General features: G+C 35.4%; 1 protein-coding gene across 4 annotated transcripts in view; it reads right to left on the reverse strand.

The window, feature by feature from the left end:
- LOC132122007 (protocadherin-15-like) overlaps window positions 1-17,127 on the reverse strand; it is a 252,976-nt gene that overhangs the window by 191,172 nt on the left and 44,677 nt on the right. For all 4 annotated transcript variants that reach the window (XM_059531804.1, XM_059531803.1, XM_059531802.1 and 1 more), the window contains exons 4-8: window positions 14,112-14,272; window positions 11,605-11,760; window positions 6,771-6,890; window positions 5,173-5,283; window positions 4,328-4,498 (exon numbers count right to left, since the gene is read on the reverse strand). In XM_059531804.1, the coding sequence (XP_059387787.1) occupies window positions 4,328-4,498; window positions 5,173-5,283; window positions 6,771-6,890; window positions 11,605-11,760; window positions 14,112-14,272 (719 nt within the window). The remainder of the gene's footprint in view (window positions 1-4,327; window positions 4,499-5,172; window positions 5,284-6,770; window positions 6,891-11,604; window positions 11,761-14,111; window positions 14,273-17,127) is intronic.

A 17,127-nucleotide genomic window follows, 5' to 3' on the forward strand; every position in this document is an offset into this window, starting at 1 on the left:
ATTTAAATGGGAAGTGAACGTGACATACAGCCAAGTATGTGAGTTCAAGTTCAATATGCTGTTGTTGTTTGCTACACAAATACACTCTTAAAATAAAGGTCTTTATTGGCATCTATAGTTTCATGAAGAACCATGAACCTTTCTTATATGCATGAAACCTTCCACAAATTAATCTTTATTGTTAAAAAATGTACATATATAGGAAATATCTGAGTAGAAGACGACGTTCCAGAAAAATATCTATGCCACTTGCTTTGCAGAGAAGAAAAGGAAACATTGTGGCTTTATCAGTTAAAATGGTCCAAAAGAGTGTATGTCTTTCCATTTAATAAAACCATAAAGCAACATGAATGTAAAACAAACTGGTGACTATAGGCATCTGAATCATATGGAAGAAAAGGTGGATAGAGAAAGAAATTGGCAAAAAATACTTGTTCTTGCTCTACTTGCAACAAATTTCTGCTCCACTCATCATCTCAACTGGGAAAGTAGAATGACTATACTGGTGAAGGAAGTTTCTTTTTTTTTCTGGTAGAAGCTTTCTATCATTGAGGAACAAATGAATTCCAAAGTGTATCAAAAAAGTGTACTGCGGAATATTAAAGCACCTGTCTGTGATGTAAAACTTCAAAGCTGAGTCAAGCAAAATGGCAATAACTCCATATAAAGTATGCCGCCAACAGAGTGACTCAAACAGAGGAAATTTCCTGACATCAGTCCTGCCCAAAGCTGTTACATAACCAGAAGCAGACCAGATGAGCAAGATGTCCAAACAAATTTAACGGCTGAGAATAATACCAAAAATGGAGGTTCAAATAGATCCTTTTGGGCTATTGGTTAATGTGCACATGCATGTGAAGTCTGTCCAAACAACTGTTTTATGTATCTTTACATTTGCTATTAATGTTTGAGTAAATCTGGTGACTGTTGTAGTTTATTAGGTTTAAAACATAATAATGTTTGATCTGGTTCATTATGCTTTAACATTTATTTATATACAGTTAGATTTCATGCGGTTGGTGTTGATTGCAGATAGGTGCACATATAAGTGGTCATCGCATCGTGTTATGTCTACCATAGTTCTCCTATGATAAATTTTTCCCCATTTAACCACACGGAGACAAGTTGTAGTTACGTGTTATTTATTTAAAGTCTGTATTTATCTTCACATTGCAAACAGCCTCCTTGCATGAGGTGTACTCACCATATCCTGATCCGGTGACTCCTCAAAGGAGGAGGTGGGACTATAGCTTCCCTTTTCTTGTGATGGGTTAAACTATTTCTACTAATACAGAGGGGACTTGTGGTATAGTGGTATTGTGGTAGAGATGTGGTATAGTTTACATTTGATTTATTTTGAAGAAATGCATTTGTTCTTATTGTATGTATATTTGAAGTTTAAGGTTTCTTGTGTCTGCTTCAAAGGTTTCGGGTATTGATGCCCCTGCAGTTGGTATGGTCTTCTATGTAATAAGCCTGTCTTGGGCTATATAAGCCAGTCTTAACTGAACCTTGGATAGAGAGGTGAGGGTATACTGCTTAAAGTGTCTATGTAGAGATTGCTGCCTGTAGCAATTTGTTTTCTTTGGTCATTATATAACAAAGTGTGAGTTTAATGTCCAATTTTTTTTTTTTTATTTTTTTTTTTTACGTTTTTGGTTATTTTGTAATTTTGTTTTAATTTAATTTTTTTTTACACTTACTGTGAATATATACACCCCTACTTCTCCTCTGTCATTTAATAAAAGTCATCTTTGGATGACCTCTGGGTTCTGAGCCTATCTACCACCTCCTCTTGATCACTCCAGGACATGTTATGATACCTACCCACCACTTTATTGATTAACCCATTTCACTCGTAAACACATCACATTATTGGAGTAAAATAGGTTGTGAATGCAGTTTCACGCAAAAACAACAACAACAAAAAACTATGTGCAATATTCAAGTAAAACATAATTTTACTTTGTTGAGAGTTGGCTGAAAATAAATCAAGTTTTCAATACATCAACCAAATCTGAAGCTAATAGAAATGCTGATTTAAGGTTGTATGCCCCATGGCCATAATTTCATGTTTTTAAAGAAGCATTTATCACATAAGCTGGGTGGCGATATCCTAGCGCTCAAGGCTCTGCGCTGGTGCTGCAAATATTGCAGGTGCAATCGTAGATAGGGGTGACCCGTGAACTGAGTTACTAAAAACCCCACCACCACTTTGCCCTTGAGCCAGACAAAGTTTAGCACAAAAATAAGACTTTTGTATTGTTTACACTTTACACTTGCATTTTGTTGCATCCACGTTCTTTCTCACTCACAAAATATCCCTTAATCATCTCATGTATCTATGTTAAGTTTCACTTCAAGAACTGTCATTTATTTTTTAAACTACTGGAACCAGAATGGTAATCACATTTAACCCTCTGGAGTCTAAGGGTATTTTTGAGGCCTGGAGAAGTTTTATCATGCTCTGACATTTGTGCTTTTTTCAGATTCTTATAAACATCTTAATGGCTTAAGTCTAATATCACTGTAATCAGCACAAACTTGGCTATAATAATATGTGAGCAGCATGTTTGTACATGATTGTGTTTTTGAGAAAAGCAGAACATTGGTTCCTGGGACATTACTCCAGTCACACAATCCTTTTAAAATCTTATTTTCTACAACAACAACAACAACAAAAACATTTATTGTTATTATTATCATTATAATTATTGATGTTGAAAAGAGCTAAGAATATTTTTTCCGTTTTTTTTTTGGGGGGGGGGGGGGGTAAATTGAAAGAACATCATTGTTTGTTACATTTGTTACAGTTACATTAATTTGTTACATTTATATTATTTACATCAAGCTTTTGAATGGTATAGTACTGTATATTGTTATTGAAACTTTATAATGTTTCACTCGATTATACATTTAGTAAGGAATTATAGTTTGTAAGTCTTATAGTAAGTCTTTGGAAAAAGTCTAACTAGTAAAATGTTTACACGTTATGTGAAAACTAGTACAAATAAATAAAAAGAGACTTACTCATGTTTATGATCTCTACTGAATAAAGTGCTTCATTCTTTTTTCCTGAGGAAATCCAAATCTCAAATCCTCAACCACATCACATCTTTTTGGGGTGAATTATGTCTTATTCCTCTCCTCGCGAAGCAAACAGTAAAATAAAAAAACATGAAGAACAGTCTCGCTGCGTTGTCTTCTGTTGTGTGGGCGTATTCAAGCCACGCACTTCAGTGAAACATTATAATCTCAAAAGCGTGTTCAGTGCTGGGACGTGGTCGCATTAGAGATAATGAAGGGAGACGTGAAAAACGGACATCGCGTTGTTTACATATAGATTACTTGATCACAGAATATTTTCTGTGTTTTCGGCAGCTCTTGATTAGTTAAAAAGTAGACATGTCAAGCTTTCTATAGATATATATCTCATGTCTCTTCGTTGAGTATTAACTGAGTTACAGTTCATTTTAATGACGCATGTCTAAGTGAAGATCAGCGCAGACAAAGGTTGCAGACAGCACACCTTGTTTGTTATCTTTATTTTATAAATGCACAAAGTTTTGTTGTTATTATGTGTGTATGCAAAAAAAGTAGACCCTTTACTGATTCGATTAATGTATTGTTCTTATCTGTACGATCAAAACTGAAAGTGTAATTTAAGTTATTTTCGGGGTCATCAGGAGAAAATGACTCATAACGCGTATACGCGTTAATCGACTCCAGAGGGTTAAATATGGATTTTAATGCCAAGTAACCATACAGCAAGACCCAAACGGTCAAATTCACCAAAATGAGATGGTCCTTTTTAATCGACTACATCAAAAAACCTGCTTGAGTCAGTTTAATGTCTCACTCAGTGGAGCAGTTCTCGGTTTATTCACTAAACAGCAACAAATTAGCCATTTTTTTAATGTCTATCAAAAATCAGTCTCATACTGATGATTCTGTTTGTATCAGTTTAAGGAGTCACTCCCTCACTTATTTATGGAACCGCAAGTCATTATTTCCAAAATGTCTAACTCAAAATGAACTTAAAAGTGTCAAATTTCTCATGAGACTAAGTGATAGAAATGGCTAAAGGAATCAAAACACTTTAGAATAGGAAATGAAACAAAACCCCTTTTGCTAGAAGCGTGTGCAATGCAAAGCCATTTGGTCTGTCAAGTAATAGAGATGTTCTTCAAGACCAGAAATGCAAAATACATTTCAGTCAAACTAGTGCCAGCTAAATTCTCGGGCTGGAGCTACTATATAAGAGAAGACTTAACGTAACTACTCAACATAAGACAGCTGAAAAAGGACAGGATAAGGAACCACTCACCGGATCTGTGAGCTCCAGGATGCTCGCACGGTACGTAAGAGGTTTGCAGTCACGGGTGTTGTCTACCAGGCTGCAAGGCAGAAACATTGGGCCCAGGTCATCCCCGTCCAACACATCCACCGTGAGCGTGGTGGTGGCGGTGAGCCGGTCCTTTGGGTTTGGTGCTCGGTCCTGAAGGGAAACACAAACTTTGGACTTTGAATAGGGATGGAGTTTGAATAACACAAGATTCCAAACTTACACACTAGCCAAAAAGACTCTCCAGTCAAAGTCAAAATAAGACATTTGACTGACACCCAGGAGAAAATGGCAGAAAAAAAATAGTTGCAGGAATCTAATTTTTCATGGTATCTTCTTCAAATTTGAAATATAAACTCATGAGACGTGGGAAATCTCAACCCATTACTTTTCTAAATTTCTCCAGGACTGAATTCATGTATTTGTATATGCAATAAAAAATGTTCAATGTCATTTTTTTTTTTAAGGCACTTCAGCGTCTAACACCATACATTTTCTGTTTAGCACACTGTTGACAGGAACTGTTATCATTTTAAGTTATGTAGGTCATTTCAACTGTGAAGTCCCAAAAGTGAGGGTGCAGATTACCAGAATAAACTACTTTTTTAGTTCTTTTTTTAAACATTTTTGAGTTTGGTAGAGAAAATTACCATCCACTTTTTTATGGATAAAAGAATCTTGGACACTCTGTCTAACATCTCAGTTTGTGTTACACAGAAGAAAGAACAGGACATACAGGGTTGGAACGACATGTGGTTGAGTAAATCTTTCATTCTTTTATCTACTGTATCTCTCCTACTGTTTCTTCTCCTCCCGCACAGACTTACATTGGCCTGAATGATGACCAGGTAGCGTGTGATCTCTTCATAATTCAGCCTCTCTCTCAGAACCACTGATCCAGACAGGGTGAGAGGAATGTCGAATGTCCTGTTTGTGGTCTGTGGAGAAGAAAAAGATAGGTCAAAAGGGTTTCCCTCTTAAAACACAAACATGCACACAAAGGCTCTCGCACTCCCAGCCTCATGAGATATTCATCATCTATCTGCTTCAGTAAGAAGAGAATGCTGATGGGACAAAACTGCTTGACTTTCAAAACCTCCTCACCTTTTTTAGCAATAAAAAGATGTAAGACTTTAAAAGGGACATGGAGACAGGAGGCTCCTTACTCTTTTGTAATCAAAAGTGTTTGATGTGTAAATGGAGTAAAACCTTAATCAAGAAGTGAACATAATGTAGTACTCTTGTATAGCCAGACAACTGAATTCCGGCATAAAGTCTTGTACAATTCGTATAATTTGCAGGTTATTCCGGCCAAGAATCACTCAATTATCTTCAAAATATAGCAGACCAAGTGAGCCTAGGTGTATTTATTTAGTTAAATCCATATTTGTTTTATAATGTTACTTAAAAGTGTGGTTTGAAGTATTTAGCTCCTCTCACTTCACTTATGGTAATAATGCTGCTCATTAAGAAGCAGTATGAAAATATCACCAATTTGAATGCGTAATACAACCACATTCATTTAAATGGTCCACTGAAGTAATTTTATACATCCAAATTCTCAGCGATATTTTATTTGGTAAATTTATTGCTGTTAAGTCAGAATAGTTTCATGTTGCTGAACTGTGCTAAATTATGCTTGGTGATAATCGATGATGCACAACAAGGTATTCACCAAGGTTTAGGTTTTGTAAGTTTGTGAGGTAAATCTACTGGAAACCAAAAGTTGGAAACTCTCTGTACACCATTTTCCAGACCAAGACAAGATATAAGAAATGTATAAAGAAAAAGAAAATAATACAAATATGTGATATGTACTGTATGTGTGTTCCTATAAAATGACATTCTAAACCACCATTGAAGTACTGTAACTGTAGATGCATAAACCTGAACATAAAACTACTGATGTCAATAAAATAAAGCTTTAAAATAGCAACAAATAAATTATATAAATAATATAAAATAAAACAATACAATCGTGATTAATCTTATGTTAAAATATATCTGACCAATTGTTATAAATGAGAAAAAAATGGGTTATATTTTATTTTAAGGTGTCTTTTTTTACATTGTAATTACACTAATAAGTACAGAGTAATTGTTTTAGTTGCTTGTAATTATGCATAATTTACTGTTATTTTCATTGTAAATACTGTACATGTATAACAAGGACAAAGTAAAAATAAAATGCTACCAATAATTGTATTAAGAATGACTTAAGTATTTAGAATATTTCAGTTCGCTTCTGTACTCAGTCTGAGATAATATTTTTTATATGCAGATGTATTTATTTAAATATATTTTTTAAAGAATGCTCTCTCTCTCTCTCTCTCTCTCTCTCTCTCTCACACACACACACACACAAACACACACACACACACACACACACACACAAGAAAACAAAAGAAAATTAAAAAGCACATACCGGATCTTTAGGGTTGTACTGAATGGTGTATTCAATTTGTCCGTTAGGACCATCATCAATGTCAACAGCCCCATTGTTCCCTGTAAAACCTGAGAAGATGGTGGTTCCAACAGGTGTTAGCTGAAAAAGATAAAAACACAAATTATGGAGGAAAAAAATAAAAAATCTTACAACTGCCTCAGTTGGCTGCCCATCAGCACTAGTGCGTTATCATCCTGAGTGATTTCATCATCATATGCTTGATTCCTGCTTGACCATTGTGTTAAACAGCACTCCTTTGAGGAAGAGTTTGATGGACAAGCTCTTGTAAAGTAGACAGCACTCGCTCTCTTCATTGCTCTCATTCTGGCAGTAATAACGAGGTCCTGCTGTGGTGCGGCTCTCAGAAGTGTGAGGAAAAAGAGGAAGTAATAGGTACGAGTCTGTTGCGGAAGCTAGAGGCACCTGGGAACTCAGATGTTAGTTCCTGTGCCGCTAATCTGACGTTTTTGACAAGAAATATTAGAGGGGAAAAAAGACAAATTCCTGACAACAAAACTGGCAAAGAGACTTAAGATGCTTCAGAGAGCCTTTATGATGAAAACACCCGCCATCATGGTTTGAAGAAATCTCTCTTAGACTGCTGTCATAAAGAGGTCATGTATGGCTATCACACTGAGCTCTGAACAAAGAGTAATTAAACAGCCTGTGATGCAAAATAAGTTCCTAGAAACAGTATCCTGAGTGGATCTGACAGTGTCAAATAGAGCACAATTGGACCTCTATTAGCATATGTTCCAGTACAAGTGCCATACAGCGTGAGAGAGGAATTAACATAACTACATTCTTTGTCAGAAGTGTTATGGTAGCTCAGTTGCTTTCAAAATAATGAGCTAGTGCTATAGCGCTATTTTATTGTCATATTGTTTTTTTATGCAAACAGCTTGATTGAAAATAGCTTTAATAGCTTCAGATTAGTGAGCTACTTTTTGCTAGCAGCTTGCAGTAATGTCAAAGATAGTCGTATTATTACTTTTTTATGGTCATTATTAGTCATATCACTGGAGAAAGCATAAAAGTCAACTCGGATCATGTGTGTCTTCGTCGCCAATCACAGCCTCAACAACACTGAATTTGTGGGAGTCAAACATTATTTACGGATAACTGATATAGTCAGTGAATTATTTTATAAAAACAACATTTAAAAAAATATACATATATGAAAACCCTAAAACTAGATTAGCCTACTCTAAAAATAATTTTTTTAAAGCAGACTGTTGATGATTAGCCAATAGGTGGCTGATTCATAAAAATGATAAGCCGTTTTCCAACAAAAGCAGTTTATTCAGCATAGTGAAGCCTCCTCCACTTACATTCATTCAAAAGAACACCTCCGGCCTCCTTCCCTGATGAATGTTCCATTGCCTTTTTTTAGCTAACCTTAGAGGCTTGCCTTAAAGCAGATTTGAAAGGGTAAAATGGATCTAAAGGCAAATTAAAGGGATTTTTCTCCCCAAAATTTAAATTCAGTCAGCATTTACTCAACTCATGCAGTACTAAACCCATAAGACACTCATTCAATCACAAATTATACAGATACAGACAATGAAACCTAAAGGTTTCTGTCCCTCTGCTGAAAGTCCAACTAAAGCTTCCAAAAAAGGTCATAAAGGCATTGAGCAGTTCAATCCAACTATTGCTTTACAATGTATCATGAACTGATTTAATTAAGAGGATTATTTTACTTAAAAATTGAGTTTTTGTATGATCAATACTCTTACATATAATCTCAGAAAAAAAAGGTATAAAAGTTATTGTTATTGGGGTGCTATTCTTTTGAAAGGTTAAAAGGTACAACCTTTGTTTCTTATTTAACCCTAAAAGGTGCATACTGTATACCTTACAGGTACATACAGGCATTAGTACCTAGGGTTGCAAAGATGTGGAAAATGTCCAGTAAATTTCCAGAATTTTATTTTTCTTTTTTTAATTTCAGAACATTTTGGAAAATTGTGGAATCTTTTACATTGCAAAAAAAAGGGTATTATAAATAAATCATGACAACATTACTTTAACTCATTATTTAATGTATTATAAGTTCAAATGACTTGCACAGTAGTTGACTACTTAAAAATTTTAAAAACTTTTTTGTTTTGTTTTGTTTTTTACAGTGTGGAAAGTTTCAGTGACAGCTGTTGTACATTTTATGCGTTTTGTGAGAGTGTAGACTGCAAATAAACATGGTAAAAATCCAGTAAATATTCATCTTTAATTATACCAACTATACAAAACTTATTTCACATTGTTTACTTCTTAACAATTTTCACAGCAAAAAGACATTCAAGTAGACATATTTTACAATGATACCGCAAGGCCTTTTACTTATTAAGACAGTATAATCTGTTGTATCCATCAGATGATGGAAGACGTACTGTAGTATATTGTTCACATAGTTTTTTCAGCAAAAATAAGTATCTTGCTGATCATTTAGAGGCTTTAGAACATCATGTTTCAAATATAATACTAGGCTTTATAGGACTGAAGCACTGATCACTCATCTTGTCCAATCAAACGATCTCTTGAATGAGATTGTCCTTTCTGCTCTTACTAGCTAAAGCAAGCAGCACATCATGACTCTCGGCACTGACATAAATAAAAGGCTACAAGCAAATACAGTCATGACTAAAATGGTAAACAACAGCCATCAGATTGAGCACAGCCACTTTTAGCTTAACTTTTAAGACATTCGATCAATCTCAATAGCTGTGGGGCAAAAGGGAATTATGTTAGTGACACTGATAAATGGAAAGTTAATCTAAACTTTTCGTAGCTTTAACTTCACGACATCTGCAGCCACTCAGTGAACACGCACAACCCTTTTGCCATTTAGACCGGCTTGCAATTCAATCCACATGTCCATCAAATGCTTTTTCCCCAACATTATTATTTACTTCACCGTCTCTCTTAAACTCAGCAGGCTGCTTCAGCACTCAGCGGACTTATATAGTGCACTCTGCAGTGCTTGTTGACTGATGGACTGAGCTGTGTTAGTCCCCCTTATCTGTGCGTCAGTCAGCCGTTTCAAACTCTGGTTGAAATCTATACTGGGCAATACAGCCTGCCATTTTTTGAGGCCACTCGAGAGGAGGCTGCCTGCAGCTGAAGCTGCCTCCTAATGAGGGAAATCTCTACTGACAGCTCTCCGGGGAACAACTCTCAATTAGCTGAAAGCCACACATTCTCCATGCAGTCGATCCAATGTGAGAAGATCTCTGGAGACGGAGGCAGCATTCCTACAGACCCTCCATGACACTACGTGTTGAATGTTCTCAGAAACTAATGCAATGCGATGAAAAAAAATTAAAATAGGGCTAATGGATTTCCAGAAAGGGACGCCATTTTTAATGGTAAAGATTTGAGTCCTAGAATGCGACGTATTATGACCGTAATGACAGGCCCACACAAAATCTGCAGCATGAAACTTCACCGAACTGGCAATACTGTCATTCACAGTCAAAATGTTTTACATCTCATCTCTTGCCCTTTACGTATCTTTTATTTTAGACTAATTTATAATGAATTTGAATACATTCACTTACATAAGTTTGAAATGTTCCATCTAGAGCTGTCCATATCTTTGTCCCTTAGGCACATGGAAAATGAAGATTCTGTTTTTTAGGGCTGCAAATTATTATTTTAAGTACTTTACCGGTTAAATGTTTTTAATTTTTATTTATTATTATTATTATTATTATTATTATTATTATTATTATTATTATTATTATTATCAAGTATATTATGCTCACCAATACTGCATTTATTTTATTTATTGTTAGCAATAATTGTTGGAATAATTCATAAATATCGATACCACTAATTACAATAAATTGACATATAAATCATAATTATGATTCTTATTAATATCAATGTTGAAAACAACTAGTTCTGATTAATATTTTTAAAGAAAGAAAAGTATTCATTTTAAATAGAAATCTTTTGTAACATTATAAATGTTTTTTACTGTAACATGAGTATTTATTTATTTTCTAAAAAAAAAAAAAAAAGAATCCTTCTTACACCACACTTTTGAATGGTACTGTATCACATTTACCACCCAAAAAATATTAAAATACATTAAAATGTTTCTTTCTAAAAGAGAATTACTAATTGTTAATTAATGTTACTAGAAACGGAATCAATCATTATTTGGATCAGTATTCTAAAGTGTAAAAACATGATAATTCTCTAGTACAGACTGAAATCATTGTAAGCTTTATTAATTAATATTAATAATATTACAAATGGTACTGTATACCAGAATACAAGGATTTAACTTCTTTGAATTGGGAAGCAAAAATAGAGGGGCAGAGTATATCAAGAATAGTATCAGCCAAAAGCGTGCATACCAAGCAATGGTGCAATGGGAATTTACAATACAGCCATTACTGATGGTGGAAAAACACAGAGAAGCCAAATAAGTTACAAAAGGTGACTGGTAGATTTATTCGGTGAGCTACAGCACTCCTGGAGTAATTACACAGCAGTCAAACACGAAGACATGTTAACAGCTAAATGCTTCAGCTCCAAAGCCCACAACTGCAATTAATTTACCGCAAAATAACCCCGTTGTGGGTAAACCCTCACACTGGCACAATCCACTGATTGAATTTCCAATTACAGCTGGCAAGTGTTCCGTTTTAGCTAAAGCAACTCACTTCTGCAAACATCTAATAATGTGTGCTCCAGAATGCTGGTGACATCGATGTTCTCCAAAAACTGTAGAAAAGTAACTCATGAAAAAGTCATTACAACTACAGAAGAAGAACAAAAGTGGTCCTGCTAAATAGAAACTCACCTCATTGATCGCTACATAGTAGCGCGGCTGCTGAAAGCGTGGGGTGTTGTCGTTTCGATCCCGTACGACTATCCGCACCTCGTGTAGGATCACCGTGCCAACAAGCTCATTAGTACACTGAACCTGCACCACAATGGACTGAATGTAGGAGGGAGGCTGAAAGACAAAAATAAAAGAGACAAATCGAGATGGTTTATTTGCATGGTGTGCATTCAGCAGAGCTACCAAAAAACGACCATTTACTTGCATTCTATTATGAAGCTCATTACAAAGTGCATGCTGTAAACAACAGATTTCCAAGCAAAAGAGAGAAACTTTAATCATAGTTATGATTGAACCAAAAGACCGCTTTTGGACAGAGAGGATCCAAAAGTCTTAGACCACCAGTTATTTTATTTATTTATTTATTTTTTTATTACAAGTTATATTATCAGCGAAACAATTTTAAGATTTTAAACTTAGTAAATATTTTCAATATATATACTGTATGTGTGTGCATTTATATATACCTGTACATAATAATTCAGAAAACACACATATGTGACCCTGGACCAGTCTTAAGTATCAATTTTTCGAAACTCAGATTTATACATCATCTGAAAGCTGAATAAATAAGCTTTCCATTGATTTATGGTTTATTATGATCGGACAATATTTGGCCGAGAAACAACTATTTGAAAATCTGGAATCTGAGGATGCCAAAAAAACCCAAAAAGACTAAATACTTAGAAATCACCTTTAAAGTTGTCCAAATGAATTTCTTAGCAATGCATATTACAAATAAAAAAGAATATATATATATATATATATATATATATATATATATATATATATATGGGGTGTAACGGTACGTGTATTCTAACGCATTCTCATCCCAAGGTGTCATATACTGACCCTCTTGACATTTCGTCAACATCCTACGCATATGGCACCCTCTAGCGTCAATATGAGACACAGATTATGGGTTAAGGTTAGGGTTAGGGTTAGACCGCTAGGAGGCGCCTTCTGGCCCATTTTTATCTGCTTCTAATATTGACGCTAGAGGGTGCCATGTGCGTAGGATGTTGACGAAATGTTAAAAGGGTCAGTATATGACGCCTTGGGATGAGAACGGTCTGTGTATTCATACCGGACCGTTTCGGTACAGGGCTTTCGGTACGGTGCATGTGTGTACCGAATGACCGAATGCAATATTTTGTGTGCGAAACATAGGTACATTTTCGTGTTTCCAAACGAACATAGTGGTGGAATGTGGTGGAAGTCTCCGCGTTCAACGCAAATCTAAGCCCAGTGACACCATAGACATGATGTCTATGGGTGACACACTGGCTGCGTGGCGTGAGCGTGGCGTTTCTGCTGCGTGTCAGTTGCGTGACGGCTGCTTCAAGTTTCCTGTGTCTTTACACACCAGAATCGCTTGCGCGCTGCTGCTGGTGTAGGTGACATAGAGGGAGGCCGCCGACAGACCAGGATCTTGTCTTCACGACAACAATATCTATACTTCATGTTTAGCATAAATATAAAGCCTACTGATAAAGGACACCGTCAACAGTATTGATGGCAAAATAGACTATGTTGGACAGGTGCAATATGCCAGTGTGTCACTGGCCTAAGGTTTTCAAAAGGCATCACGCGAGTGTGAACATCACTACAACTAGGAAAAAAACGATTGTAATTCAAATGCAGCTCCCGTCACCATTTAAACAGACCGTTGCTCTTAATTTCGATCGGTCCAACGCAATAACGAAATCTGAGCAGGTCTAAAAACTGAAACTGTTGATGCTGCACTTTACACTTTGGAAAAGTTATATATATTTTTTTTTAATATGAGCAGGCCTACAAGCTGGTATTGGTAATGCTGCACTATAATCATAGTTATTTATTTATATTTTTCATTATATTTTATTATATGATATTAGTTTGAGACTTTTTTTTATTTGATATATATTTTATTAAAAATTATTAAAAAGTAAACAAAACAAATTGTTAAAAAAAGTTTATAGTTATAAACAACCTGCAGTTTAATGTTTGCAATTCTTTCCCTTACTGTACCGAAAATGAACCAAACCATGACTTTAAAACCGAGGTACGTACCGAACCGTGATTTTTGCGTACCGTTACACCCCTAATATATATAATATTCACGGTTGGTAATTTACTAAATATCTTCATGCATGGAACATGATCTTTACTTAATATTTTTATGATTTTTGGCATAAAACAAAAATATATAATTTTGACCCATATTGATAAAAATATACCCCATCTTATTCTGATGGCACCCACTACAGAGTAAACACTGCACTGATGAGCAAGGGATGTAATGCTAAATTTCTCCAAATCTGTTCTGATGAAGAAACTTAATCATTTACATCTTGGATGGCCTGAGGGGAAGTACATTTCCAGCAAATATTAATTTTTGGGTGAATTTTCCTTTAAAGGTAGAGTGTGATTTCTGCACCACTAGCATTCAATGGTTGTTTCAGACTTGTATAGCAAACAATTACATCTCGGTCCAGAAGTCGTCCGGTGCTGTTGAGATACAGGCGTTGCTTGACCGGGTCCAGAATGACCCAGTAGTTGTAGTTGTCCCGTAAAGATAAAGAAATGGTCCTGCCCGGGTCTTCTGCTCTCCCATTTATCTGCATGTTCTCCACCAGAAGGGTTCCTGTGATAATAACATACAAACATTTTTTATTTGCTCACTGTTGTCTCATTTTCAAAAAGCATTTAAGGCATTTCCCAAATCATTTAATTCTACTATTGACTAAAAATGCATGACATATTTTGTATTGCCACATGGATGAAAATATAATCAGGCACTATAAGAAGATGCTGTTATTTGTAAATGCTACTGCTTTTATTAGTTTTTAATATATGGTTTTATCCTGATTAAAGCTTAAATACGCTACAGCAACCACATGCAAGTCCATGTTTAACACTTCTCATTGCTATGTGAAAATAAGTGTATTATTGAATCAGTTCATTGTTGGAGCTGAGCTGATGATCTGAATGAGAGAGAGAGAGAGAGAGAGAGAGAGAGAGGGAGAGAGAGACAGAGAGGGGATGCAAGGAACAGGATTGAGAATTGCTGCTTTAGAACATTGATTTAAACCTTGTGAATCCATTAGAATCATTAGAAAACAGAATTGTGATTCATATATTTTTACATACAACTCTAGTTTTCTCTTCCTCTTCTCTAAAGCAGCACAACATGGCCCTGCTCCTTTTGCTTTATTTTCCCAGGGGCAGGTTTATCTGTGACGTAACGAACATGGGAAGTAGCTCAAAATAGTCTCTACAAGCCATTTTTGTATGCATTTAACTGCCAGAATTAAAAAAAAACAATATCTCCGTTTGCATTGAACTTTCAGCACCGCAACATTGCAGATATTGTTTATGCTCAAATAGAAACATTACACACTAATTAATGTTAAAAAAATTTGAAATCACAATCAACCACACCTTTAAAAAATCAACTTTAAACATAATATCACATAACAAACTACAGTTTATAAATTATAATTAGTAATTTACATGTTTGTCAACATATCAAAATAAGTGCATTTCTTCAAATCAAGTTTATTAAAAGTGAAACTTAAAGTAAAACTTTAAATTTCGACAAAACACTTTTAAAAAATTTACTTAAGTGTATTATAAGTATATTAAGAAACAGTCTTGAAAATGTGCCCCCCCCCCAGCACTTTATTTAAAAGTGTCCTTGTTACACATTGCATGAACTTGCTATTATAATAACAATAAATTGTGCATAATTACATGCAAGTAACCCTAGGCCGAACTCTAATCCTAACCCTAATCATATAGTAAGTACATGTAGTTAATTATTATTACTCAGTACTTAAAGGTATAATTACACTGTAACAAGGACATCTTAAAAAAGTATTAGCTTTCATTCATTAATATTTTTTACAATTTATTAAATTTACTTTTAAGATCTGATGAACGATACAAGTGCACATTCCATATAATTAAGCACACTTCTTTCTTACAATGTCACAAAATGCTTCACTGGTGTCTATTTTATTTCTGCTAAAGAATTTTATGGGAAGCATCTAACATGAAATTGATCATTAAAAGTGAGAACTCTCTCAAGCTACGAAAGAGCAATCTCTCAGTAATAAAAGTGATCTGATATACGTATCTAACTTATTCCAAATTACACATCTAGCATCCAGGTGTCATGTGGGTTTAATGAGAGCTCCTCAACTGCAGCATGTGATTTAAAGCAGCTGACAGCATAAGAACACACTGCACGTTGCAATCAGTTCACTGCATAGAGCACATCACACTCACTTCAGCCTTTCATTTCAAACAGCTGTAGGACATTATTAATTCAAGCTAAATCCTACAGGAATTCTCACACTGAGTTGTTGTTTAATATGGCTTTATATGCTTGGTTTGCATTGTACAAATTGTAGACAATTTTTATGTTCTACATCACACTCATAATTCCCAAAGACATGTAACAGGGTCTACAAAGCTCAAACCTTGAGCAATGGAAAATGAACTAAAATGACCTCATAAGTCATCTTGTTCCTGCTGCTAACATTTGGAAGGGTTTAATGTTGAATGAGCCAATGGATGCCTTGGATACACCTAGTTGGCATGCATTAAAGTGAAGCAGGATAGTTAATCATATGAGCAGCCATCTCAGGAGAGTCATCAGCCCCAGTGATTACTGAGCATAAAACAGCCAGGGAACACAAGTCCTTTTTAAAAGACCAGGTATATCTAGATGTGTGAACACTGTAACACTATAGTGCTAAAATCATTTCCTTTCCTCATGCTGTGAATTGTTTGGTGTACATCGGAAGACCTTTCATTCTACTTTCATTCTACACTGTTAATAAACACGTTTAACTATGTGCAGCAAATAAATAAATAAATGTAACATTCTGCACATTAAGGCACTGAAACTACTATATTACTAAAAAAATAATTTTCTTTTCCCTTCTCAAGTTAATTTCAGCTCCAGTGGACCTACATCTTTTATAAAGCCTAAATGAATTAATTATTAATTCTAAAAATATTATTTTCTTTATTAACTAACTTTTTTTTTATTAATTTTAGCTCCTGGGTATGACTGTCTAATGATAATTTTCTTTCATTCTTTTCTTTCTTTTCCCACTGAGGCGGACAGTATGTGTTTCCTGTACACTTGAGTGGAAAAATACAAAAGAAAAATCACAGTTTGACAACACACTAATAATATTCCCCAGCACGCCGAGGCACTAGAAATATGTTCTTCTCCGGCGTGTTCTTATCTCCCTCTCAGCGCACACCTACAGCTCTTTCGCTCTCTTCCAGGTTGCTCGTAAACACTTCTCCTCCCCCCTCTCTCTAAAGCGGTGTCTCTCAGCATGCGGCCAGATGGTTTTCTATGTCACACCGATGGGTGATGAACGCGTTCTGGGCGAGCGCCGGGATGATCTCTGGAAATGGCACGCCATTCCCTCTCTTGGCTGTCTCAAACAGCAGTGCACCGGTCATGGACATCCCTTG

This window comes from Carassius carassius, chromosome 40 (genome assembly GCF_963082965.1).
Source record: "Carassius carassius chromosome 40, fCarCar2.1, whole genome shotgun sequence".
NCBI lineage: Eukaryota > Metazoa > Chordata > Actinopteri > Cypriniformes > Cyprinidae > Carassius > Carassius carassius.